This window comes from Diadema antillarum, unplaced genomic scaffold (genome assembly GCF_040938485.1).
Source record: "Diadema antillarum isolate AM-2024a unplaced genomic scaffold, OU_Dant_1.0 seq00000119_RagTag, whole genome shotgun sequence".
In the NCBI taxonomy this organism is placed as follows: Eukaryota; Metazoa; Echinodermata; class Echinoidea; order Diadematoida; family Diadematidae; genus Diadema; species Diadema antillarum.
The window spans coordinates 2600874-2626727 of record NW_027271200.1 but is presented as its reverse complement, the minus strand read 5'-3'; the positions used below and the strand labels follow the sequence as shown (position 1 = coordinate 2626727).

The 25854-nt window shown below is 37.8% G+C and overlaps 2 protein-coding genes across 3 annotated transcripts; both read left to right on the top strand.

Annotated features, from left to right (window-relative positions):
* Window positions 1-211: 211 nt before the first annotated feature.
* Window positions 212-6452, top strand: LOC139727109 (thialysine N-epsilon-acetyltransferase-like). The gene is made up of 5 exons (XM_071638088.1): window positions 212-451; window positions 1177-1306; window positions 2086-2262; window positions 3699-3739; window positions 5609-6452. The coding sequence occupies exons 1-5, from the start codon at window positions 386-388 to the stop codon at window positions 5753-5755; spliced, it is 561 nt and encodes a 186-aa protein (XP_071494189.1). The 5' UTR covers window positions 212-385; the 3' UTR covers window positions 5756-6452.
* A 6448-nt stretch (window positions 6453-12900) lies between these two features.
* LOC139727108 (uncharacterized) lies at window positions 12901-25585 on the top strand. 2 transcript variants are annotated; one of them, XM_071638086.1, is made up of 8 exons: window positions 12901-13051; window positions 15505-15681; window positions 16249-16289; window positions 18151-18279; window positions 19035-19164; window positions 19991-20167; window positions 22216-22256; window positions 25334-25585. In XM_071638086.1, exons 1-8 carry the CDS (start codon window positions 12934-12936, stop codon window positions 25478-25480), a joined length of 960 nt encoding a protein of 319 aa, XP_071494187.1. In that variant the 5' UTR covers window positions 12901-12933; the 3' UTR covers window positions 25481-25585. The 2 variants fall into 2 exon arrangements, with proteins under 2 accessions (XP_071494187.1, XP_071494188.1); XM_071638087.1 differs by lacking the exon at window positions 22216-22256 and having other exon boundaries at window positions 25334-25556.
* Window positions 25586-25854: the final 269 nt, after the last annotated feature.

Sequence of the window (25854 nt, the reverse complement as noted above, 5' to 3'; positions counted from 1 at the left end):
GCTGAGTATAACCCATTGTATGTATTTAATTACTGGTATACATTGATTCATGTCATGTTTTCCTTACTTGTGTTTTGACCTGTCTGTTTTCCCTCACTTTTCATCTTTCCTTTCGTCTTTTCCCTGTGCGCTTAGAAACATTGTATTAAGCGCATTACAAATGTAATGTTGTATTATCATTGAAGAAAATGATCGACATTTCGTAGATATTGTTTAATGGTTTTTTTTTTCGATAAAGATAATATGCTGCACTTTGATCATACACATCATTCTACCCGCTCCTCCCGCATCAACTCTTTTGTTGTATGTGTGAACTAATAAGGTGGCGTCGGATGCGCGAATCAAAAATTTGCTGACCATCACTTCTACGGGCAGTGCACCACCAATGACTGTCCTGGTGGCACACGATGTGTTCGGCATGACCTTCGATCCGGCCAAAGTCCAAGGGACGGTAAGTTGAAACCCATTTTCGCGACTATTTGACAACCCGTGACTGATTACCTTGCTCGTCCTACACTGCCTCATCAGTCGGACATGAGATCAGTGTAGCAAGGCGGTGTTTACTATACAGCAACGGTCTTTGAATCGGATCTCGATGTATGTGTAGGCCTATTTATGTTCTCAACAGTGATCATTTTCGGTAAAAGACATTGTACAAACTTTCTCTTTTGGAAGATATGTTGTAAATGATATCAAAACGTTGTAATATTGTGACACTTGCTACTGACAGAATCTATTGTCCGGCAGGGCAAAACGCAAAATAGTTGCATGTATTCATCATGCATTCACTTTACTTGTTTATTCATTGATTTACTATTCCCTTCAAAATAAGTCTCTACACTATTTATGTATTCACTTACATACCAAGTCATTTATATCATCTACACTCATGTGACGAATAGCCCTATTCACCTTTAAGTTGTATTACACTGGGCCATGCACACCGACGCCAATAAAAGTGTAAAATATTAACGTATCAAAGTTTATCAAAATAACTCGTGATAAGGTAAAAGAAGACAAAGCGAGCATACGTAAGACTGGGTGTAACATTTGTATTAGAAAAGTAAGACAATTACAAAATTGCGACATATATGTTCAGTCAACAAAAATAAAAGATCCAGTAGCTTATAAGCGAAGTAGGAATGGTTGGTATTTGATTTGATATTTTGATTGTAGGCTGATCTGAGTACGGACAACTATGCGGTTCGAGAAGGAAACCAAGGAGATTTAAGTGAAATTCATGATTTCTTGACAGAACTGGCTGTCTACGAGAAGATTGATGGCGAATTTACTGTGAGTAAAGACGGTAAGTCGATTACTTTATTCTGTGCAAAATACAAAACAAACAAACGAGCAAGCAAACACAATTGTGGACGCAAAACTCCAGTCTGGAATTAGAGCTACTCAAACGAGGACAGTCTAATGAGATTTTGTCAATGAAGTTGACGATAGAAGTGAGTATACAACGGAAGGGTTGGGCACACCAAAAACCTTAAATAACAATTAAATCATTTTGTTGGTCTAATCATAAATATCATAAATGTGTGTGTGTGTGTGTGTGTGAGTGTGTATTTCCCTGTGATATAACAGGGAATCCGCTATAACAAAGTAATATTCATTGTCCTAAGGTCCTTGTTATACCGACGTTACACTGTATTTTGACGTTGGTATATTACAATTGCGAATGTTTCTGCTTCCAAAAATTTGGTCGTCCATTACCTAGTTAGTGTCAATTTACCAGCTGCATTAATTCCTGCAGCTTAAGTATATGTGTACTTCAATACAACAATATGTAAGTTGTACCCTTCTAACATGCTGTTTAATGTTCACTTTCAACACAGCAGTAATCCGTCATTGTGATAATATCGGTAACACCTCACATCTATATGAGCTAGGTAAAAGGGGTTGAGAACTGAAAAGTAAAAGATCAGGAGCCCATTACAGGCCCTATGTGTATACTACGGCAAATTACCAATTCATACAAAATGCCCAGACCTAAAATATATTGCGGTAACCGACGTGTATCAATCTTGCAGCTCCAGAAACGAATCGTATGCATGTGTATATAACTCCGTATATTCCTAGAATTCTGTGCAGCGGGAGATGACGACCGATACCTATTTCGGACGGTCGTGCTCGAGTATCGATCGGTCAATCAGTCACCGGAAATCGTCGGTTCCATCGTTGTTTCCAGATTCTACAACTTTCTGAAGGGGGAGACGTACTTTTTGCAGGGTCTATACATTCAGCCTAGTTACAGAGGTGAGCAGACGACTTTTAGATTGGTTCCCGTTGTTCCACGCTTTATCTGTCTAATGTGTACAGTCTCCATAGCAATCCTCTTTCTCGCAGATCTTCACCAAGTTTCTGTTTGAAACGAAATTTTAAAACGAAGTCGTAAATAGATTGCCTTTTCTCACTTAGTTTTAATACAGTTGTGATGATCAAGCTGAAACGATTTCGATGGGTAATACAATTGTTCTGTTATTGATAAATAATATCAAGTTGTGACTAGTTTAATGTATATACAAGCCAATGGAAAAGTCCGAAGGCGATCAGATCAAATCCAAGTTGCTTTAGGCCTACATGTAATTGTGAGCGCTTTCACTATTTCGTGAAAATAAAATGTTAACTTCAAACTTCCTAAGCTTTTGTTTTGCTGTCAAGCTTTAATGATACTTATACTGAGTTATAATTTGGTTGCTATCAAAGCCGATTTGAACGCTAGAGCACGATCCTAAATTCGTAGATATTATCTGACATCATATTTTGGATAAAAAGTGTATCCTCTCGTTATTGGTTGAAACAGCTTCGCGTGAATATATATTCAGCCACGTCAGAATGTTGACACGCTTGACACTCGTGGCGTTATACTGTATACAAAATGACGTCACTTGTGAAATGATGTCACAAAACAATTCCGACATTGCGCCCTGCTTCGATAATTCGTACCGTCGACTCTGTGAAATGTAACAACTTCTAACAAAACAATCGTGATATCACAAAGCAATTCTGACATCGTGTGCTGCTTCGTACGGTCAATTGAGGATCCCTGCACATGAACAGGGTATAGCATCCACCACACGACTTCTCACTTTGATAAAAAAAAATATGAAACAAATATACTCTGTCTAGTTTCTGGTTAAAATGATAGGTCTCAAAAATACTACTCACTTCGGATCTGCGTCTCTCAGTGAATAGCATATCCTATTTTGAAGTCACATCTGCCCATAATACCAGAAACTATTAAGGCAAAGTACATTTGTATACTAGTATTATCTGAAATGACGTCGCACACTACTGTTCCGAACTACATTGCACCCGTTGTTTCTGCTCAGACTAGCTGATATCGCATACTTCGGTCTGCATCGTAAAGCTATCACTGATGAGGTTTTAAATGCGTGACGTGATTTAAAATGCGTTACAATGTAAATTGGTTGACTTCAGGGAATATGCGTTTTGTCTCATTCCGAACTGTTATACCGCATGATGCTGCCTCCATGTGATTCTATGTCATGTACCTATAATATAGTAAGTGTAAATTGTATATTGTGTGAACCCTTGAGCCCTTTTCTTTCTACTTACGTGTGTACTTTTTGTCCAACCATGCTTACATATTTCAGTGACTTCCTAGCGTGATTTGTTTTCGTTCTCGTTTCCGTTTTTTTTTAAATCTTTGTTTTATTCATCTTTGTCAGGCAAAGGAAATGGTAGCAGAATGGTGCGGTCTATTCTGAAGGTAATAGCTTCACTGAATTCACGCACGCACGCACGCACGCACACCCGCCCACCCACACCCGTCCACACACACACACACACACACACACACACACACACCATAATCACTCGATCCCGACGCCAGTGTGAATAATGCTGCAATGCAATGGTAGACAATGAAAACTGTTATAAGTAGCCTTGAATCATTATGGTATATACGGAGATTGTGGTAAACATTGAACTCATGCATTGATAAGCCTTTGTAAACATGTTCCAGAATTTGCTGCTTCTTCTTTGGTTGGATCATGCCCTAATGCCAGGGATTCATAATTACCTCCGCCTAGAAGGTTATGTGTTTGCAGGCGTTGGTTTTGTTCGTCTGTTTAATTGTTTGCAAAGTAATATTAAACGTTACTAACGGATCTGGATGAAATTTTCATCAAAAGTTGATAATGACACAATAGTAATAATATTTTTAATTCTACATTTCTTGAAGGATTCTTTTTCATTGGGAAATGGGTCATTTTCAGCATATGTGCCTAGCGGATGTCTGCGATCTCTGAATGTTTTCGTTTTTTCCTAGCTATCTCAAAATTATATATACACTAAAGAGGCATCAAACAAACATAAAGACACTCAGAATACACATAAACATATACAAACAATTTCATACACACACGCATACATACAAATATAATGCATGTAGATACATTAACATGATACCACGCGATACATCCCCACATTTGTTACCTATAGATCTGTTTTATTATCCCGAGAATGCCTCAAAGAACTGATTCTTTATCATGTGTACCATCTAACACCAATGATATCTTTTAATTACTAAAATTTGTTGAAGTTTAACATAAATTGTTAATCATTCCAAAGATTACAATCAAATTAACGATCCTCTTTTTGATAGAACAGGTTTCAACTTCAAAATTTAATGTAATCTCATTGCAAATTACATTGGACAGCATGACTGTCAAAACAGGGTTACTTCCTCTTTCATCATGTAGTTTGAAATCAATTGCAATTCATTTTTGGTCTATCATTACTTGACATGGACAGATGACATTGTGACACTGAAGATATGAACACATTCACACATGGTCACAGAGCTCTGAACTTTGACAAATGAAAAATATTTGGGACTGAAATCAAAACAAATGCACCTTCATTATATTATTATACACTATTATGATAACAACCCCCCCCCCCCTCAAAAAAGAGAGACTAATATCAGGGCAAACTTTGTGCCAAAACCCAGTTTCATATCGCACTCCTCACTATACGATTCTTTGCTATCACTTACTTCACCTGATCCTAGCTGTAGTTATCCTCACTTTTATCACTATACTATCAATGTCACCCTAAGTAATCACTAATATAGTTGCAGTAGAAATAGGGGTTGTACTGTCACTAAAGGGGCTATTTCACTATTAAAGCTCTAAAATTAGTCCTAAGTTCTATTCAACTGATTTGGGGGACAATATTTTGAGATCAATCAATCCATCCTCAAACGTTAGGAATTATTTGAATAAGCTATTTAGGAACAATGTCTTGCACCCACCTTGTCACGCTCTAGAATACATCGTGAATGTAGATGCATCCTTCCCAACTAGATCTTATCTTAATCTCTTTCAACTTTGGGTTTCTCATTTGGCCCGATATAGTCCCTATGTTAGGGAAACAGGGCCTCGAAGTGCCAGTAGTGTTATTCTTGTCAATCATATTCATCCCTACCACCGCTACGCACAGCATCATTGACACTTGAATTAATACACCTGATGGGAAGAATAAAACTCATTGAGATGAAAGTGGAAACAACGTGGAGTAGAAGGCAGAAACTTGACCGCATTTTAAAATCATGTTTTGTTCTCAATAATTGCAGATCTTCCAAGCGAAAGGTGGGAACGAGTTCATGTTCATAATCCAGCGAGGCAACACCCAATCCCAAGCTCTCTTCAAACGCTTTGGCGCCACCAATAGGACGCTATCGGAGAAGGGCGAGGCGTGGATGGTTTTTAATGAAGTCTAGCCGGCATCTTTGGGAGGTGGATTTCAAGTGGAGCAGGCAATCCAGTGAACATCCTATACCCTGTACTTCAAAATTTCCTCACAAAAGGATTGATGTTATGTGCATCCATCCATTTAGCAACACTTTTTTGTCTATATATATATATATATGTATATATTATAGAATTGTCACATAATTATGATATTTCACCCCAAGCATGGGTGAGGAGATACATATTATCTATTGTTTTAAGATAAATATTCCTACCTAGCATGCAGTGAAATACAGTTAAACCATATGAAATCCGTAAGATGAACATCTAATTATGTCATACATTTCATCTATAGTATTCATGTTCAAAATGATTGAATTTCCTTGGATAGAATCAATTGGCAATGATTGTCTACTAAGTTTTAAAAAAAAGTCGGGCAGTACAAAGAACAGTCGCATGTCAGAGCAGAGTGTACTTTTCATAGCTTTAAATGCCTGAAGGCATTTATTTCTTGTCAGTCGACTTTTTTATCTTTAAAAAAGCTCAATTATGTATACAACTGAAATAACAAGAAGTATTGCAGAAGCATTGTTTTGAATTTATATCCTGCAAGAATGAAACCTCATTAGAAGATCCTTTCTGCATCACAAGGACTATTAGTATTACTAGTCCAGTGCATGGTGTTTCATAACCTTTCACCACCACTTAGCAGTAGAATACATTGTACATATAGACCGATTCAAGCGACTGTTCATGGAAGTGCGCCCTCTTAAGGCGACGCCATAACTGGGGGCCAAAAAGGCTGGGTCGGCAAGCGCCCTGCGTGCGTAGCAAGGGTGCCAGCGGCAGCCAGTGCTAGGTTACCACCCGGCGCCAGCCGGCCAGCTAGCTATCTCTGGCGCTGGCAGCGATCGACGCATCTGGCTTTGTGACAACAAGAGTCTACTTTTTTTTTTCGCTAGCTAATTAAAAAAAAAAAAATTAAACAACTTATACCGACTATGAGCGAATGGGTAGATGACATACGGCTGTAGCCAAAACTTGAATTTCAAGGTAAATATCGGCACGATCCGTGAATGTTTGTAGACTATTTCTTTGGCGATGACTTGGGTACTCGCGTGTAAGCCCCGTAGATTCACATTTGTGGAAGAGAATAAAAACCGCTGGGGAGAATTATTGCTAGGCGCAGGCAGACGTCTTGCTAATAAGCCTAGGCTGTTGACAAGCTAACTGATATATAATTAAATACAAATAATGAATAAGAATCTTGAGCTAGATATGGCGCAATAAATTGCAAGCTATCAGTTAACTTAACCTAATTTTAGGGCAGGCTAGGCTTTACTCGGGAGTGTCGGGCCAGCAGGGTACAATCTGTCTAACGTTAGATCTTGTCTAGAAATCTAGGCAAGAGTCCAGACTAGATCTAGACCTATTGACTTCTAGAACCCGTCCCTACACGACGGTTGTCGATAACTTCAGGCAAGCCTAACTAAGCAAACCAAACGGAATATAAATCTAGGCGTTTCTGATAGGCTGTATATGCCTAAACTTACGAAACGACTACGTCGCCTGATGTCTACAACCAAAACTTCTACTGTTTTAGGTCTAAGTAACCTTGCATAACATCACGCTAACGCCTAATATCATAATCTACAAAAGTGATTTTTAAATCATACTTTCTTAGTATGATTATGAAACGGATGTTTGCCACCATCCATGATTTAATATTTATAAGTATCACTTTATCAAAAGTCAAATTCAGAGTTCCAGGCCAAAATTGAATAGGCCTATGGTTAATTCAGTGCTGAACATTGAAGAAGTGCAAACAATATAAGAATTTAACGCATCTTGAAACATTTATTTAGCTGTAGTGTAGGCTGTAAAATGTTTGTCATAATAATAAAGTCTAGCCAGGAAGTGTATTCTAACTTTGGCAAGTAGGACACGAAGGATTTGTAAAAAAAAAAGAAAATAAAAAAAAAAGAAAATAAAAAATCAGTGAATTATCAAATTCTTTGATCTTTGATCTAAACTTGTCTTCTAAGATGAACAACATATTTTACGAATATGCAGTGATAACCTAATTGAATAGAGAATCTAGTAGACATAGTTTGTTTCGAAATCTGTGCATTTTTATACCGTTGTATTTCACTTAATTGTCTTTAATTTTGCCTTGATTTATTATGCGTCAGCGGTGTCTGAATTTCACACACTGCCGTGCAGTTTCCATTTCCATTTTTCTGTTATTTGTGTACCCAACAACTGCACGATGTGTTTTCCTGATCCTTCCTTTGAAGCTTTCAAAGTAGATCAATATGTCTGAATCATTCAATTTGTCCAAAAGAAGGGCATTAAAAGCCGCTGAATGACTTTTCCACACAGTGAGTAAACAATCACAATTATAATACAAGTTGTATTAGCGCGGCGCCGGCGGTCGCCGGCCGCGGCGCAGCGGCCAGGCCCGGCTAACTATGCGCGATGGGTACGCTAGGCTGCTAGCTGCAAGTGCAACTCGCTGGGTAGCTAGCTCGCGGAAGCCCCCGTTGGCCCCCAGTTATGGCGACCGTTATAGCGCCGCTAGCGGCGGTAGGTGAATAGGTCATCGAAATTAAATCGGTCTATATGGTGCATCATCACATTACCTGTATAAAGTCGGAGAAGAAGGACGATCGGAAAATGTGTGTAAAGCTGACTTTGGCAATACATGTATACCCCTAACAGTTTTCTGACTTCTGTTTTATTTTTTTCCCTTGCAATGAAGTACTGGTAGGCCATTTAACGGTATATACGATTTACAGCACAGCATCTCGGAAACTCATATCTGTAGAAATATATATATATACATGTATATATATTCCAGACTTATATGGCTTTCATGATGCATCACATAAGATAATTATTGACTGAATTTCATCTTCCTCATTTCACTAAAATTTATGAGAGAATTCTGTAACTTTTGTTGATGTGTCTGCATGTATGCATTTTCAATACCACAATGTGCATTGGACTCGCCATGTGTGTCACTGACTTGGGGCAGCTGCATTGTTCGCAAATGCATACCTCAGATAATGATAATGATAATGAATAACATTTATATAGCGCTTAATACTGATGTTTCTATGTGCATCAATCCGGAAAGAAAGAAAAAAGTATGACATAAAAGTAAAATACAGCATTATGTACATATTATGATACAACAACAGCAACAACAACAACAGAATTAAGGTTGTGTATAAACAGATAAGTTTTCAACCATGACTTGAATCTATCAACATTTTCAGCATTACGAATATAAAGAGGGAGTTTATTCCAAAGAAATGGGGAAAGAACAGAAAAGGCCCTATCACCATAACGGGTACAGGTGCGGGGACCACGTGATAATTGGAGAGTGGAGGAAGAACGGAGAGAACGGGTTGAAGTGGAGGAGCGGAAGGAAATTAAGTCTTTAAGATAAGATGGGGCAAGATTATTGCATAGGAGAAGAGAAGAGCCCTTGAAAAGAATTTCCTTCATTCACTTAAAAGACCATCATGTTTTGTTGCCGCACATATTCTCCATAGACTCTACCCAGAGGAATTAAGACTTCACCTAATCCTAATGCTGCAAAATGTCTGGAGCTCAGACATCACAATCTGATGGCATGTTTACATGTAGATAAATAATTACAGTAAACGGCCCACATAAATACTGGTCACTAGTTGGACATAATGCAATCACGTCGTGACTATTGCAGTGAGGATATGCAAGAAGTGACATCACGTCATGTGATACATTAATATTCCAGAATTTGGCTGGCTGCCAAAGGGGGCTGGAATGAAATAATGTGTATTTTTGCAGACCATATATCATACTGTAACATATTGCCTTGTCTCATCTGTTGTTCTTAAAGAACACTTGACATTCCCTTTGGATGTTATATTTTCACCTAAAGACAGTGGTTCCCTCAGCACTGCGTGCTTCGAGAATATATAATCTCTTGGGGAAATGTAACTCCCGCAGGGATGTTATTAAAGTGTTAATTACACCTCTAAAAAGGCAATATTCTTATGACACTTGTATAAGACCCAGGACTATGCCTGCCTAGAATATGATGGTCTCTTTTTGGCTAATGTCTCAAAGTTGAACTGATAGTCTGACATCAAATAGATACTTAGGTATGTTGTCTGACAGAAAAAAAAAATAGTGTGAAGGAATACAAACTCTATTGCACACTTTGAGAATGCTGAATGAATGTCTTATTGTGCTGGTTGTAAAGAAGGAGAAACACATATAATATCCATGATAAATATTTTCTGACCCTGAACAAAGCTACCAACACTACTTTACTATGTGGTTGTTAGTCGAGGATATACCCAAACTATTGTACAATCATTCTTGTAAGACGACTGCTTCTTTCTGCCATGTGTTGCAATGAAATAAATAGTGTATAGACATTTACAAGAAATGAAACCTTAGTAACAAAATGTGCGTTTCCTTTTCTTGTTCAGCGTGTTGATTAAGAATTAGAATCACAATTGCATCGCATATTTTATCCTCCAAGACTGATGCCATACTGTAAACTTGGCAATAGTTTTGCAAATTGATTTTTTTTTTTTTTTGCAGTCAACTTGAGAGATGACACTCACATTTTACCAGTACAGTGCACTCTCGTTATAATGAACACGGTTATACAAAACTCCCATTACAACAAAGTAAAAAATCAGGTGCCAAAATTACCATATCTATATCTATCTATATATCTTTACATGTATTACTGTTCGGTTATAATGAAATGTTGATATAAAGAAAGAAAACCGCCGGTCCCGAGGACTCCGTTATAACGGGAGTGCACTATAATGCAATAAATTATAGCGGTTTACACAGGGTGAACAAAATACTGAATTGTGTGTCGCCGGACTTTGAGAAAAAAATTCAGACCATGAAATACATCATGTTTTTGGTATTTGACAAACAAACGAATACCAAATTATGCTGTGTGTTTGGAAATATTTGCCTTGGTTTGTTGCAATAAATCTTATTACCCATTGTGTCCCAGATCAACTGGCATTAAAAAAACCTGATGAATCAAGTATTGAATTCATTCACAAGCAGCTCTTTGTGCCTGATTTGGATTAAATCACATCTATGAAAAACAACTATAGTAGCATTCCACTGACAAACTTAAAGGGATGGTACAGTATTGGTAGAGGTGAGAATTGGGCTTTTAACTTTTGGCGAGATATCAAGACACCGTTTGTAAAATAGTACAGAGCGTACCAAAGTTTGTTTGTTTCAAAGTTTGTTTGATGAAAATTGGTTTTGGAATGACTGAGACATCCGAAAATAAAGTAAAACAAAGCGATCGTGATAAAAGCTGGGTCCCAAGTTTTATTAGAATTGCTCTTTGGGGTATCTCAGCAATTTCAAAAACCAGTTTTCATCAAATAAACATTGAATTCCTTTTGGAATTACATGCTCTTTCATATTTCATAAGAGGCTCCTCATAATCTCACCCCAAAATGGTAGAAACCCGAACATCGGATTAACGAACATCACCCATTAATGCGGGCACGCTATTCCTTGTACTGACGGTCAATTCGTGAAGGATTTCTGAAAATGCCACCCTCGGAAATGAAATACAGTGGTCGACTCCCGTTATAACGAAGTCCTCGGGACCGGCATTTTCTTTCGTTATATCGAAATTTCGTTATAACCGAACAGATAAACAATAAAAAAACATAAAGCGGATAATGTTGCGGCCTGAATTTTTACTTCGTTGTACCCGGAATTTCGTTGTAACCGTTTTCGTTATAACGGGAGTGTACTGTACGAGATAATTGGTCATTCAACGAGACCGACACTATCGAGTTATAGTCATACAGCCAATGAGTTCGACATTATAAAAACAGCCTACGAGATCGACATTACAACACGGGGCTGAATGTGCGGGTGTTGTGGGCCTTGTTTGCTGGTGTCAAACTCCGGGGCTGTATGACTCATGGGCTGTATCACTCGAGGGATGTATGATTCATTGGTGTCGAGTTCGTGCGTGTACCCGTTGATCGTTAACCGAAATACTCCGACAGAGTTTAACCCTTACATATTTGTTGAGGATGTGTGTTTGCTTTTCATATCGTTTCATAGATGAAATAAATTTGCTGACTTGATAGGAATGTCGATTATATCATAAAATAACTCTAGTCCTTTCTTAGAAATCGTAAATCATAGAACAGATTTTTTTACGGTGCAAGTGTAAAGGGGGGTCTTCCCCCTCCTGGGTGTATTAGCGTGTGAGTGCGCATTCGTGAGTGCGTACTGTATTGGGGGATGGTGCTGTTATGTTGCTGTGTATTCTTTTTATATCGATCGGTTGAGAAATAAGTTTCGGTCCCTGCTGATTGGAAAGTGAACAGCAACGTCGATTTCTCTCTTCTTTCTTTGATGATGTGCGTATACACTGTAAATTATGTAATATTTCCGCATCTATGTAGGTCATCCTATTATATTCCTGACACCGCATTAAATACAGAGCTTATCCTCCCCAAACCCGACACGAAAGACGGTGATTCTTCTGTATACGGTTCGTTTTGTGGAGAAGGTTGTGAATGTGTGTGTGTGTGTGTGTTTGCGTGTGTGCTGACGTTCTTCAAATGCACAGAAATGATTCAACTTCTTGCAAAAGAGTTTACGCCACCTTTACTGACCTCTCCGTGATAATGCTGGGTCGAACATGGTAAAAAGGGTCAAAGTTACACAATAAGTCATTGTGCCGTGGAGAAGGCTGCCTTCATCCCTGCCCAGGATGTTACCACAACCTACACAAAATTTTGCATTTTGGGCTCATTTTATAGGGCTCTATCGTTCTGCTAATTTTCGAGGACCAGGAGTTAACTATGTATTAGCGATACCTTTCCGATTTCATGCCTCTGGCAAAGTTCAAGATCTTTTTATTTGTTTTATAATCTAACTCTCTCTCTCTCTCCCTCTCTCTCTCTCTCTCACTGCCTTTTCATATCAGTAGTGTCTTGCGAGATTGCGTTAGCAAATAGAATACAAAGTCCGACACGGCGATCGGACATTGACGCCCCAACCCCCCCCCCCCCCCAAAAAAAAAAAAAAAACTCCCAAAAGTAAGCTGACAAACAGGCTTTACTCCCATGTGCATTGTCTACTGGTAGAATGAGATGACGGACGACAGTTCAGAACAAGACGTTGCCCTAGCTCAAGCATGGAACCATACGTGATTCGCGAGGGATCGTTGGCAGATTTTCCGTCCATGTTCCGTCTGTTGCAAGATATGGTGTCTGAAGAACATCTGCAAGAGGATTTCACGAATTCTGAAAACGGTAGGCCTTATACCAAGTAGTAATAATCCCAACAGGCACCTGAAATTATATAGGCCTAGGGGCAATTGAAATATCCGGAACTAGTTTAGTTTCTCTATACATAGTCCATAGTACAAGTCTGTTTATCACACTACCATTCGTGGATCTGGTGTTGATGTAAGTTATCTATTACAGACTTGATATAGTGATGATAAAGGACGAATGCAGGGACGCATGGTTCTTAGGTTGGGGTTTTTATTTATTTATTTATTTATCTTTTTATTTGTTGGCGTTTGTGTGCCCGCGCCTGCGCGTATAACGCGAGTGTGTGTGTGTGGGGGGGGGGGGGGGGTATTCATGATGAGTCGAGCAGCTATCAACGCCCCCTTTCTCCTTGTGAAGTATAGGACAAACCACAGATGTGCACGTTTTGAACATAATTGATATTAGAATAACTTTCAAGCAAAAGGAACGATGGTTGGAACGTACAGAGAGACTGCGGAGTCATCGAGACGTCTGTACAATTAATGAAAACATACAAATTTGCATGTTGTTTAACATGTTTTACATAATGTTCCATCCATGATTAGTAAATAACTTCTCTTTTTGGGCAATCTTACACCTGTTGCATTGTTTATCTCACGGATTGCACTGAAGGAGATAGAAAAGGCGATAAAGTGAATATATATATATATATATATATATATATATATATATATATTAATTGCCAACAGTGACGAGATTGATCTCATTATTTCACAATATCTAGTTGTGTTATTTATCAATAATTATTCAGCAACTAACTTACGTAATAACTATAGCACATATAAGAAAACGCATTATACTGTATAAGTGAAGTGACATGATATAGATATTGATAACACATGCTACTAAAATAACAAGAAAGCCCATTTCAGAATCACATTCAGTAAAATGTCATGTTTGTATACTTTCACGATGTCCGTTTATGAGCATATTTATTCATATAATAACAATAAAAAAGAAAGCACAACTACCGTATCAAAATCATTACACATGAGCGATATCATTAAACAAGTAAAAGGACAAGTCTACCTTCATCATGTGGATTGTGTGAATGCAACAATATTAGTAGAACACATCAGTGAAAGTTTGGGGAAAATCGGACAATCCGTTCAAAAGTTACGAATTTTTAAAGTATCTGTGCAGTTACTGCTGGATGAGAAGACTATACTACAGTGTATGATGTCATGTGCGTATAACGATATAAAGACAATAAAGAGAATTTCACAAAACTTCACTTTTCGAATAAAGTGCACATTTCTTCGACTTGTTTCTGACATAACACGTTATGGGTAATATTACTATCCCTGCCTTCTCAAAGACAAGAGTCAAGTGTTCTTTTTTTTATGCGAGAAAAATGAAAATATGTTGAATTTTCTCTATTTTTTCTTTACATCGTTGTACACATGTGACATCACGACCTATAGTAGTCTTCTCATCCAGCCTTGAGTGAGCAGAAACTTCAAAAATTCAGAACTTTTGAACGGATTGTCCAATTTCCCTCAAACTCTCATTGATGTGTTCTTCTAATATTGCTGCATTCACTCAACCCACATGTCTATGAAGGTGAACTTGTCCTTTAATTTAAAAAGGAATCTGAGGTATCACTGGAACCATATCCCTCCCTTATACTCCATCAACTTAAGGGCTTTTTACACTTGTAAATTTTTGCTTAGCCCCGGACCAACGGTGGGGCTAAGGGGGGGGGGGGGGGCCTTAGCCCCACCGTTGGTACGGGACTATCCTTAGCCCACTTTCTGTTTACACTCGTTTTTGCCAAAGTGGGCTAGCCCCACCGATAGTACGGTACTATCTGGCCCTGCAAAATAGCAGGGGTTAGCACCGCAATTGCGGTGCTAGCACCGCAATTGCGGTGCCAAGCAAGTGAGTGTAAACAGAACGAAAAAATAATCCTGGGCTAAGCGACGGAGACGAAGTCCGACCTTCACTGACCAATCAGAAACGAGGTAATCAAGTACTGCCGGTGCGTGCGTGTACGTGTACAGTACACAGCGTAATTATGAATATTCATGTGGTTTGGAAAGTCCGGGGCTAAGAAATACAAGTGTAAAAAGGTCAGTTTTCTCCTTAGCCCCGGACAAGAGATAGTACGGGACTAATTGGCGAGTGTAAAAAGCTGAAAAAAATTGGTACGGGACTAACGATAGTCCTGGGTCAGAGAAAGTCCGGGGTTAAGAAACACAAGTGTAAAAAGCCCTTTAGTAAAATACAATACGTCATATACACGTCTTCATCATGATATTTTGTATGTACGTACGTATGACTGTATGCATGTTTACATTTTCGATTATGCGTGTACACATGCATGTAGGCACCCATATCAGTTTGTATGTTCGTATGTGTGTGTGTCTGTATGTATGACTATAATACACTGTAATTGTATTTATACATTTACAATCTCTCTTCTGTAGGCTTGCGGGATGATTTCATCAGCGGACATTATAACTTTTTCATAGTTGAGGCCACGTCAACCGAGCAGGTCGACCCCGGGAAAGTGCCAATAGGATGTATGCTTTACTCAGTCACTTATGAATATGTGGTCGGACCTACACTTTTCTTCCAGCGCTATCTGAAGACCGACTACAGGGGTAATCATCACATCGATATGAAAAGCACGATAATGTAACTTAGGCCCGTAAACGTAAAGAAAAAAACAGAGAAAATTAAGCAACATATTATGAAATATATATCGTAAAAATATCTTACTTTAAAAGAGGAATATCAGAGCTTATCTATCTTTTTGGGTTTTTTTTTAAATCTAACATTGCATTTTTTATCATAATTTTCATTTATCATCATTTTGAGATCAAAAGTTATGATATGAAGTCTTCTCAATAAATCCGCCCCTATATGATGCAATCTTACGTCAATAAAGAAATTTCACAACTAAAAAATCGATCATCAATGAAGTCGTAACACCGAACCTATGCAGCCAAAAGTAATAATTATACTCTCTTCAAAATCCATGCTCACGCTTAGTCATTATCGTAACAGGAGCAAAAGGTGAGATACGTGCCACGAGGAATATGTCTACTATACAAGTGGTATAGTACATTGAAATGTAAGTGCTGGTCACGATGTATGTTTGTTGTTTGAAAAAAAAAATGCAGAAATGCACAGAACTCAAATCCAAATTACCCTCTTTTCTTTACAAGGTACTGATGTTGAAAAGGATTTGATCAACGAAGCAAGAAAGGTGAGTCAGCTATTGAAAACTCGAAGAAACCCTTTATCATACGATTTAGTACAGTGTACACAACAGTCTTTGGTTTGTCTGTTTTTGTTTCTGTGTTTGTATTTGTTTTTGTTTTCTCAACTGGTATATACACAGGTGACAATTTTCCTTCAACATTCTAAAAACAGTAATCTGTCTGAATATCATCTATTATGAAAGGGGGTATAGTTTTGGTCGAGATGGGGGATTCAGATTTAGACTTTGTGCGAGATGATTTGAAGTCACTTATGAAAAATATTGTTAAAGAGCATACACATATTGTAAGAGGTATTCAAAATTTATTTGATGAAAATCTGTTTTGAAATGGCTGAGATATCCCCCCAAAACTAAGTAAAACAAAATTGTCATAAAAAGTGCATGGGTCTTGCCTTTTATCAAGACCTCTTTGTTTGTGGATATCTCAGCCATTTCAAAACCAAATTTCATCAAATTGTTGAATTCCTCTTAGAATTGTATGCTCTTTCATATCTCATGACAGGTTTTTCGTTATCTCACGAAAAAAAAACAAAGTTGGAAACCTGAAGCCAATCTCAACCAAAAGTCAGGAGTACAATCCCTTTATACTGCTTTTGTTTATATCATTGGTCTTCTGATTATTAAAAACTCAAGTTATGCACACCGATCTGCAGAGTGTTCTTTGCCTTCCAGTGAAGAGATCTGTCATCGTTAACCTGTTGTATATTTCAAAGTGTCTGATGGTGCCTGTATTGCAGACTGAACCCTCTGCTAACGTTCAAATCTTTCATGAATACGTTCCTCCTCGAATTCGGTGTGGACATCGAAAGGACGACGAACGAAACAGAAAGTTGTCACTCTAGATTACAATTAAAAAGTAAATTTCCACTTTACCAGATACAGGCACGTATTTTTGCCATCTTTAATACACTCTCATCTGAAATACTCACTTTTTTTTTCTTGTCTTTTCCTGCGCTTTTTTTTTTAAAATTCGCACTCAACCTAAAGACCGACCTGTGCCAAAGGTCTAAATGAAGTAGGGCCCGAGCAAAAAACCTTCTTTTTAGCCATCAGCATTTCTAGAAATGGTACATTAACAATCTTATACCAAAATTTGAATTGTGAGTACAAAGAAAAAGACCAAAAATCTTTATAATGCTACGAGGCGAAATTTCTCTTTGTCCATCCCTCGTGGATAGCTATAACGATTGCATCATTGCATTTTATGCGTTAAATTTCGCTCATGGAAGTTAAGACTGCATGGTTCATCACCATAGACTTTAGTGTCATAACCGAGTGCCGTGCCTGCCTGCGGGTTTTGACAGAGAGCAACGTCATTGTACTACCTAAAACAAAATGATAAAAGCAAAGCAGATATTGTCCATGTCGCGGCATAATCATTAGGTAAATCATCTCCACCGGTAACTAAACACATTGAGAATCAAATACAGTAACATTATACTGCATTTGAAAATAAAGCACATTAAATTAAGTTTATTTCACTTTTGGACACGAATATCGTGTAGCTTGAGTTCTGTGAATAATATTTTTTGAAGTCTGTTGTATAGGCCTATAGATTTCTAATATGTTGAAGAAATGATCGACATTGCATTAAATACGTCTATCAAACAATTCGTAGACATGTAATGGCACAGAAATCGTAGGCGTGAACTTCTGAAAAAGAATCATTTTTTTTTTCTTTAGCCCACAAACTTTGTTCGTTACTGCGTTCCTTCTTTTTATCTGTTGTTGTGGCTGGTTTTTTTTTTTTTTTTTCGAGAAAGATATGTAATGCACTTTGATCATACACATCATTCTACCTGCTCCTCCCGCATCAACTCTTTTGTTGTATGTGTGAACTAATAAGGTGGCTTCGGATGCGCGAGTTAAAAATTTGCTGACCTTTACTTCTACGGGCAGTGCACCACCAATGACTGTCCTGGTGGCACACGATGTGTTCGGCATGACCTTCGATCCGGCCAAAGTCCAAGGGACGGTAAGTTGAAACCCATTTTCGCGTCTATCTGCGAGCACCTCGCTCGTCGTTATAAGTCATATACTGCCTCATCAGTTGGACATGAGATCAGTGTGGCATGGCGATGTTTGCTACAGCAACGGTCTTTGAATCGAATTTTGATGTGTGTGTAGGCCTATTTATGTTTTCATTAGAGATCATTTTTGGTTAAAGACATTTTCTCATTTGGAAGATATATTTTGTTTGACAATATCAAACACGTTGTAATATTGTGATACTTGCTACTGGCAGAATCTACTGGCAGGCAAGGCAAAACGCAAAAAGTTGCAGTATTCATCATGCATTCACTTTACTTGTTGACTCATTAATGTATTAATTTGCTATTCGCTTCAAAATAAACCTCTACACTATTTATGTACTTAGTATTCACTTACATATCAAGTCATTTATATCATCTACACTCATGTGACGAATAGCCCTATTCACCTTTAAATCGTACTACACCGGGCCATACACACCGACGCCAATAAAAGTGTAAAATGTTAACGTATCAAAGTTTATCAAAATAACTCGAGATAAGGTAAAAGAAGACCGAGCGAGCATACGTAAGACTATTATATATTAGAAAAGTATATGAAAGTATATCAAGGTATATTAGAAAAGTAAGACAATTACAAAATTGCGACGTATCATGTTCAGTCGACAAAAATAAAAGATCCAGTAGCTTATAAGCGAAATAGAAATTGTTGGTGTTTGATTTAATATTTTGCTTGTAGGCTGATCTGACTACGGACAACTATGCGGTTCGAGAAGGACACCAGGAAGATTTAAGTGAAATCCATGATCTCTTGACAGAACTGGCTGTCATGGAGAAGATTGATGGTGAATTTACTGTGAGTAAAGACGGTAAGTCGCATACTTTATTCTGTGCAAAATAATATAAAAGAAACAAACAAACAAACAAACAAACAAACGAGCAAGCTAATCAAACGAGGACAGCCTAATTGGGATTTTGTAAATGAAGTTTTTTGTTTTTTGTTGGTTTTTTTGACGATAGAAGTGAGTATAAAACGGAACCCATATGTCAGGAAGGGTTGGGCATACCAAAAATTACAGTATAACAATTAAATCATTCTGTCGGTCTAATCGATTATAAAGGTGTGTGTAGTGTGTGTGTGTGTGTGTGTGTGTGTGTGTGCGTGTGTGTGTGTGTGTGTGTGTGTGTGTGTGTGTGTTTTCCCCCGTGATATAACAAGGAATCCGCTATAACAAAATAATATTCATGGTCCCATGGTCCTTGTAATATCGAGGTTACACTGTATTATGACGTTTGTATATTACAATTGCGAATGTTTCTACTTCCAAAGACTTGGTCGTCCATTACTTAGTGACAATTTACCAGCTGCATTGGGTCCTACGGCTTAAGACTATGTGTACTTAAATACAACATTATTATGTGAGTTGTACCCTCCAAACATGGTGTATAATGTGCACTTTCAACACGGCAGTAATCCGTCAATTTGATAATACTGCTGACACCTAACATCTAGGAATTAAGTAAATATCTAAGGGGTGAGAACTGATGAGGAGCCCATAGGCCCTTGTGTGTACGGCAAATTACCAATTCACACAAAATGCCCAGGCCTAAAATGTATAGCGGTTACTGACGTATGTCAATCTTGTCGCTCCAGAAACGAATCGTGTGCATGTGTGTACTCCGTATTATTCCCAGAATTCTGTGCAGCGGGAGATGACGACCGATACCTATTTCGGACGGTCGTGCTCGAGTATCGATCGGTCAATCAGTCACCGAAAATCGTCGGCTGCATCGTCGTTTCCAGATTCTACAACTTTCTGAAGGGGGAGACGTACTTTTTGCAGGGTCTGTACATTCAGCCTAATTACAGAGGTGAGCAGACGGCTTTTAAATTGGTTCCCTTTGTTTCATCCTTTACATCTCTAATGTGCACAGTCTCCATAGCAATCCTCTTTCTCGCAGATCTTCACTAAGCATCTGTTTGAAACGAATTTTAAAACGAAATCATAAATAGGTTGCCTATTTTTACTTAGTTTCAATACAATTGCGATGATCAAGCCGAAACGATTTTAATGGGTAATACAGTTATATATTATTAATAAAGAGTATTATATTGTGACTACTGTAATATACAAGCCAATGGAAAAGTCCGAAGGCGATCAGATCATCGCTTCATCCAAGTTGCTTCATTGTGAGCCCTTTCACTATTTCGTGAAAATATTATATGTTAACTTCAAACTTCTTAAGCTTTCGTGTTTTGCTGTCAAACTTTACTGAAGCTTATATAGTTATAATGTGGTTGCTATTAACGCCAATCTGAACGCTAGACCCCGAGGCACCGTCCTAAATTAGTTAATTATCTGATATTATATTTTGGATAAAAAATGTATCCTCTCGTGATTGGTTGAAAGAGCTTAACGTGATTATAGGTATTTTCAGCTATGTCAGAACGTTGGCGTACTATTTACAAAGTGGCGTCGCTTTTGATACGACATTTTCCAAATACAATGGTATGCTCTTTGTGAAGTGATGTCACAAAGCAATTCTGACATCGTGCCCTGCTTCGAACAGTCACTGTGTGTAACTGTATTTAATAATATCTAATAAAACAATCGTGACATCACAAAGCTGCTTCGTACGGTCAGTTTATCTACTACGGATCCCTCCACATTAACATCGCATCCACAACACAACTTCTCGCCTAACATTTCCCCTTCTTCCCCTTCTTTTTCTCTTTTTTTTTTTACATTTTTGATCCAAAATATGAAAGAAAAATACTCGACCTAATTTCAAGTTTCTGGTTAAAACTATAGGCCTCGGCGCCTCCGAAAGTACCATTCACCTCGGAGCGGCGTCTCTAAGTGAATAGTACTATTTTGCCCATAATTTTAACAAGAAACGGTTGTATGAAAGGCAAAAGTACATTTGTAAACAAATATTATATGAAATGACGTCGCACACTATTGTTCCGAATTGCATTGTAGGGGACCTACCCGATTGTTGTTGTTGTTTTTTCTTCTCAGACTGGCCTATAATATGATTTTATAAAATGAGCTTTAGAATCTCTGCAATCTGATTGGTCAATTGTCATGCATTGATTTTTACTGATCTACACTGAGCCATGCGTCCGAACGCATGGCTCACGTTTCGTATAGCGTTGTAGGTGTACTTGACGCATGATGGGGAAAATGGTTGTATTTCAAGAATTTACGGGCCCATTTTATAACACAAATGATGCATAATAGGCCAATTTTGTGGATCAATGAGAATTAGATGCTCTCGTTTAACTTTGGAACAGTCTAAAACCCACTCGCTGCGTTCGTGGGTTTAAACAGTTCCAAATTTAAACTCGCGCATCCAATTCTCACCGATCCACTCTGACCCGTGTATCATTTGTATATTATCACATACTTCAGTCTGCATTACGGATTTATGAAGGTTTGAAATGCGCGACACGATTAAAATGCGTTACAATGTAAATTGGTTGTCTCACCCCCCGTTCAGACTAGAGAGTTCTCGTATGGATATACGACGCATGGATATACGACGTATGGATGTAGGACGTTTTTATGTGTCTGAATGTTCACATATCGAAACGTCGTATGATATCCATACGTCATATGAATATACCATAACTCGATGTGTCTGACAGCGCCCTCAGTCAGATCGCGTACTGCTATACCGCATTATTTTGCTGCCTCTATGTAATTCTATGTCATGTAGCTATGATAATATATATTAGGTGTAAACTGCATTAGTATTGTGTTAACTTTTCATCCCTTTCGATCTACTTCTGTGTATCTTTCTGTCCAACAATGCTTACATATTTCGCAGACTTCCTAACGTAATTATTTTTTTTTTCGTTTTATTTATTCGGTCTTTTAATTCTTGTTTAATTACATTCATCTTTATTTTGTCAGGCAAAGGAAACGGTAGCAGAATGGTGCGGTCTATTCTACAGGTAATACATGTAGTTTCGTTGCAGTCACACACACACACACACGCACACACACACGCACACACATGCACACACACACGCATACGCACACCACACACAATCCACCCGACTCCAGTGAGAATAATGCAGCACGCCACTGCAATGGTAGACAATCAAAAACTATGAGCATGATGAGTAACCCTGTATCACGATTGTTACAAATACTGTGATAAACATCGAACGCATGCATGCTATGCCTTTGTATCACATGTTCCAGAATTTGTTGCTTCTTAAAGTTTTGATGGTTGGATCATGCCCCGGCGCCGGGATTTCATGCAATTACCTCCGCCGAGAAGGTCATGTTTTTGCAGGCGTTGGCTTGTTCGTCTATCTGATATTATTGTTTGAAAAATAATACAAAAGGTTATGACCGGATCTGCATGAAATTTTCACGAAAACTTTGAATAGGGTCATTTTCAGCATAATGTGCTTATAGCGGAGGTCTGCGCTCTGTGAATGATTTTCTACTTAGCCTTAATGGGCTCAGTTTCTTTTTCCCAGCTGAAAAAAAAAATATATCTCAAAATTATATATAGGGCCTACACTTGAGACATTAATAATCTACGACAGAGGCTATAGTACCGTATGTCCCCCCCCCCCCAAAAAAAAAAAAAAAATACAACGGGGCCCTACGCAATGATATCTTTAAAAATATTGCATCAATCTCAATACAAATTCAGGGTATGAAAATATAACTCATTGCCCACATCTTACAGAAAACCCATTCGATTTGCTTCAGTGGTCAAAGAGAAATGAGGAATTTTGTAGAGGATGTCAGGAATCTCTTTTGTCCAAGTTCGGTCTATTGTTCACACACAAAATCATCGAAGTGCTAAGCTTGGAAGAATCAGACTCATGACATGCTTTACTACAATCCCAATTTCTCTGTGACCGCTTAACCAAATCGACCCTGAAGTAGCAATGAAAAAAAATAATCATATTGGATGTTATCAATGCGAAAATCTGATTGTAATTTTTGTGGGACATACTGCAGTATGTCCCTCAAAAATTACAATCAAATTTTCGAATTGATAACATCCAAAATGATCGACCTGTCTAAGTGCTACTTCGGGGCCTTAAAATATAACATCTTAGCTCTATTTTGCAGAAAACCTCATTCAATTTGGTTAAGCGGTCACAGAGAAATGTAGATTGTTGTAAAGCATGTCATGAGTCTAATTTTTCAAATTTTAGCAATTCAATGCTCTAGTGCGTGAATAATAGACGGAACTTGGACAAAAAAGATTCCCGACATCCTCTACAAAATTCCTCATTTCTCTTTGACCACTGAAGCAAATCAAATGGGGTTTTCTGTAAGATGTGGGCAATGAGTTATAGTTTCATACCCTGAATTTGTATTTAGATTGTTTCACTATTTCTAAAGATATCATTGCGGGGGGTCCCGTTGTAATTTTTTTGGGAACATACTGTATAACATGTAATACTTCTATACACAGGTAGCCAATTCGTATCTACAAGTTTTATAAAGCCCTACTCATAATCACATTCTGTGCATATTCCCACACTATACATAATCATATTCATATCACCATTATACATATAACCATTATCGTTTGTACAGTCTGTATCTATCAGTTATTAATGTTGACTGGTACAACTGTCAATTATTCAATTAGCTATAGAGATTTATGAACACAGATATAGGTTCTAGTTTTAGTCGATCACAGTTGTACCCCCCATACATAATTAAGTGCAATCATGATAACATGCACATAATTACAAACAAAACACGCATACACAAAATCATACAAACATGTTCATACACACATGCATCCATACAAACATACATACATACAAGTAGATAGGTCCTACATAAACATGATACATCATTATACATTCTCACATCTGTAGTCTAGATCTGTTTTTATAAGACTGAGAATGTCTGACAGTACTGATTCTTTGTAATGCGTACAATTTAACATCAATGGCATCTTATAATCGCTCAAAACTTGTTTAAGTTTAAGATGAATTGTTTAGCATTCAAAAGATCACAATCAGATTAACGATCCTCTTTTGATAGAACAGGTTTCAACTTCAAAATTTAATGTAATCTCACTGCAAATTGCAATGGACAGTATGACTGTCAAAACAGAGTTACCTCCTCTTTCAACATGTAGTTTCAAATCAATTGCAATTCATTTTTGGTCTATCATTTGACATGGACAGATAGCATTTGTGATACTGAAAATATGAACACATTCACACAAGGTCACAGAGCTCTGAACTTTGACAAAAAGTGCAATATTTCGGACTGAAGTCAAAACAGATCGTGATCCACCTTCATTATAGTATATACTATTATAATAACCCCTCCCTTCTCCCAAAAAAAAAAGAAAAAAAGAAAAAGGAAGAAACCAGTATCAGGGCAAACTTTGTGCCAAAACCCAGTTTCATATTGCACTCCTCACTATACTATTCTTTGCTATCACTTACTTCACCTGATCCTAGCTGTAGTTATCATCACTTTCATCACTAGTACTATCAATGTCGCCCTAAGCAATCACTAATACAGTTGCAGTAGAAATAGGGGTTGTACTGTCACCAAGGGGCCATTTCACTATTAAAGCTCTCAAATCAACCGTAAGTTCAGTTTAACTGATTTTGGGGACATTTTTTTTAGATCAATCCATCCTGAAAAACAATTAACTATTTTAATAAGCCATTTAGGAATAATATCTTGCACCCACCTTACCACGTTCTAGAATATATCTTGAATCTGTATGCACCCTTCCCAACTAGATCACATCAGATCTAGAGTCTGTTGCAACTTTGGGTTCGTCATTTGGCCCGATACAGTCCCTATGTTACTGAAACTGGGCCTCGAAATGTCAGTGGTGTTATTCTTGTCAATCATATTCATCCCTATAGCACTGTACTGCTACACACAGCATCTTTGACACTTGAATTAATACACCTGATGGGAAGAATAAAACTAACTGAGATGAAAGTAGAAACAACGTGAGGTAGAGGGCAGACTCTTCACTGTATCTTAAAATATATTTTGTTCTTAATAATTGCAGATCTTCCAAGCGAAAGGTGGGAACGAGTTCATGTTCATGATCCAGCGAGGCAACGCCCAATCCCAAGCCCTCTTCAAACGCTTTGGTGCCACCAATAGGACGCTATCAGAGAAGGGCGAGGCATGGATGTTTTTTAATGAAATCTAGCCGACACCTTTGGGAGGTGGATTTCAACCGGAGCACGCAATCCAGTGAACATTCTATACTTCAAAATTTCCCCACAAAAGGATTGATGTTATGTGCATCCATCCATTCAGCAACACTTTTTTGTCAATATATATGTATATATTATAGACTTGTCACATAATTATACTATTTCACCCCAAAGCATGGGTGAGAAGATACAGATTATCCATTGTTTTAAAATAAACATTCTTACTTAGCATGCAGTGAAATACAGTTACACCCTTTGAAATCTGTAAGATGAATATATGTGTCATACATTACATCCATAGTATTAATGTTCAAAATGATTGAATTTCCTTGGATAGAATCAGTTGGCGATGATTGTCTCCAAAGTT

Bases quoted from the DNA above. Each gene is read 5' to 3' on its own strand.
- LOC139727109 (XM_071638088.1), top strand. From the start codon at position 386: ATGACTGTCCTGGTGGCACACGATGTGTTCGGCATGACCTTCGATCCG. The intron at 452-1,176 runs GTAAGTTGAAAC...TTTTGATTGTAG, and splicing joins CGGCCAAAGTCCAAGGGACG to GCTGATCTGAGTACGGACAA. The intron at 3,740-5,608 runs GTAATAGCTTCA...CAATAATTGCAG, and splicing joins TGGTGCGGTCTATTCTGAAG to ATCTTCCAAGCGAAAGGTGG.
- LOC139727108 (XM_071638086.1), top strand. From the start codon at position 12,934: ATGGAACCATACGTGATTCGCGAGGGATCGTTGGCAGATTTTCCGTCC. The intron at 16,290-18,150 runs GTGAGTCAGCTA...TGAACTAATAAG, and splicing joins TGATCAACGAAGCAAGAAAG to GTGGCTTCGGATGCGCGAGT. The intron at 18,280-19,034 runs GTAAGTTGAAAC...TTTTGCTTGTAG, and splicing joins CGGCCAAAGTCCAAGGGACG to GCTGATCTGACTACGGACAA.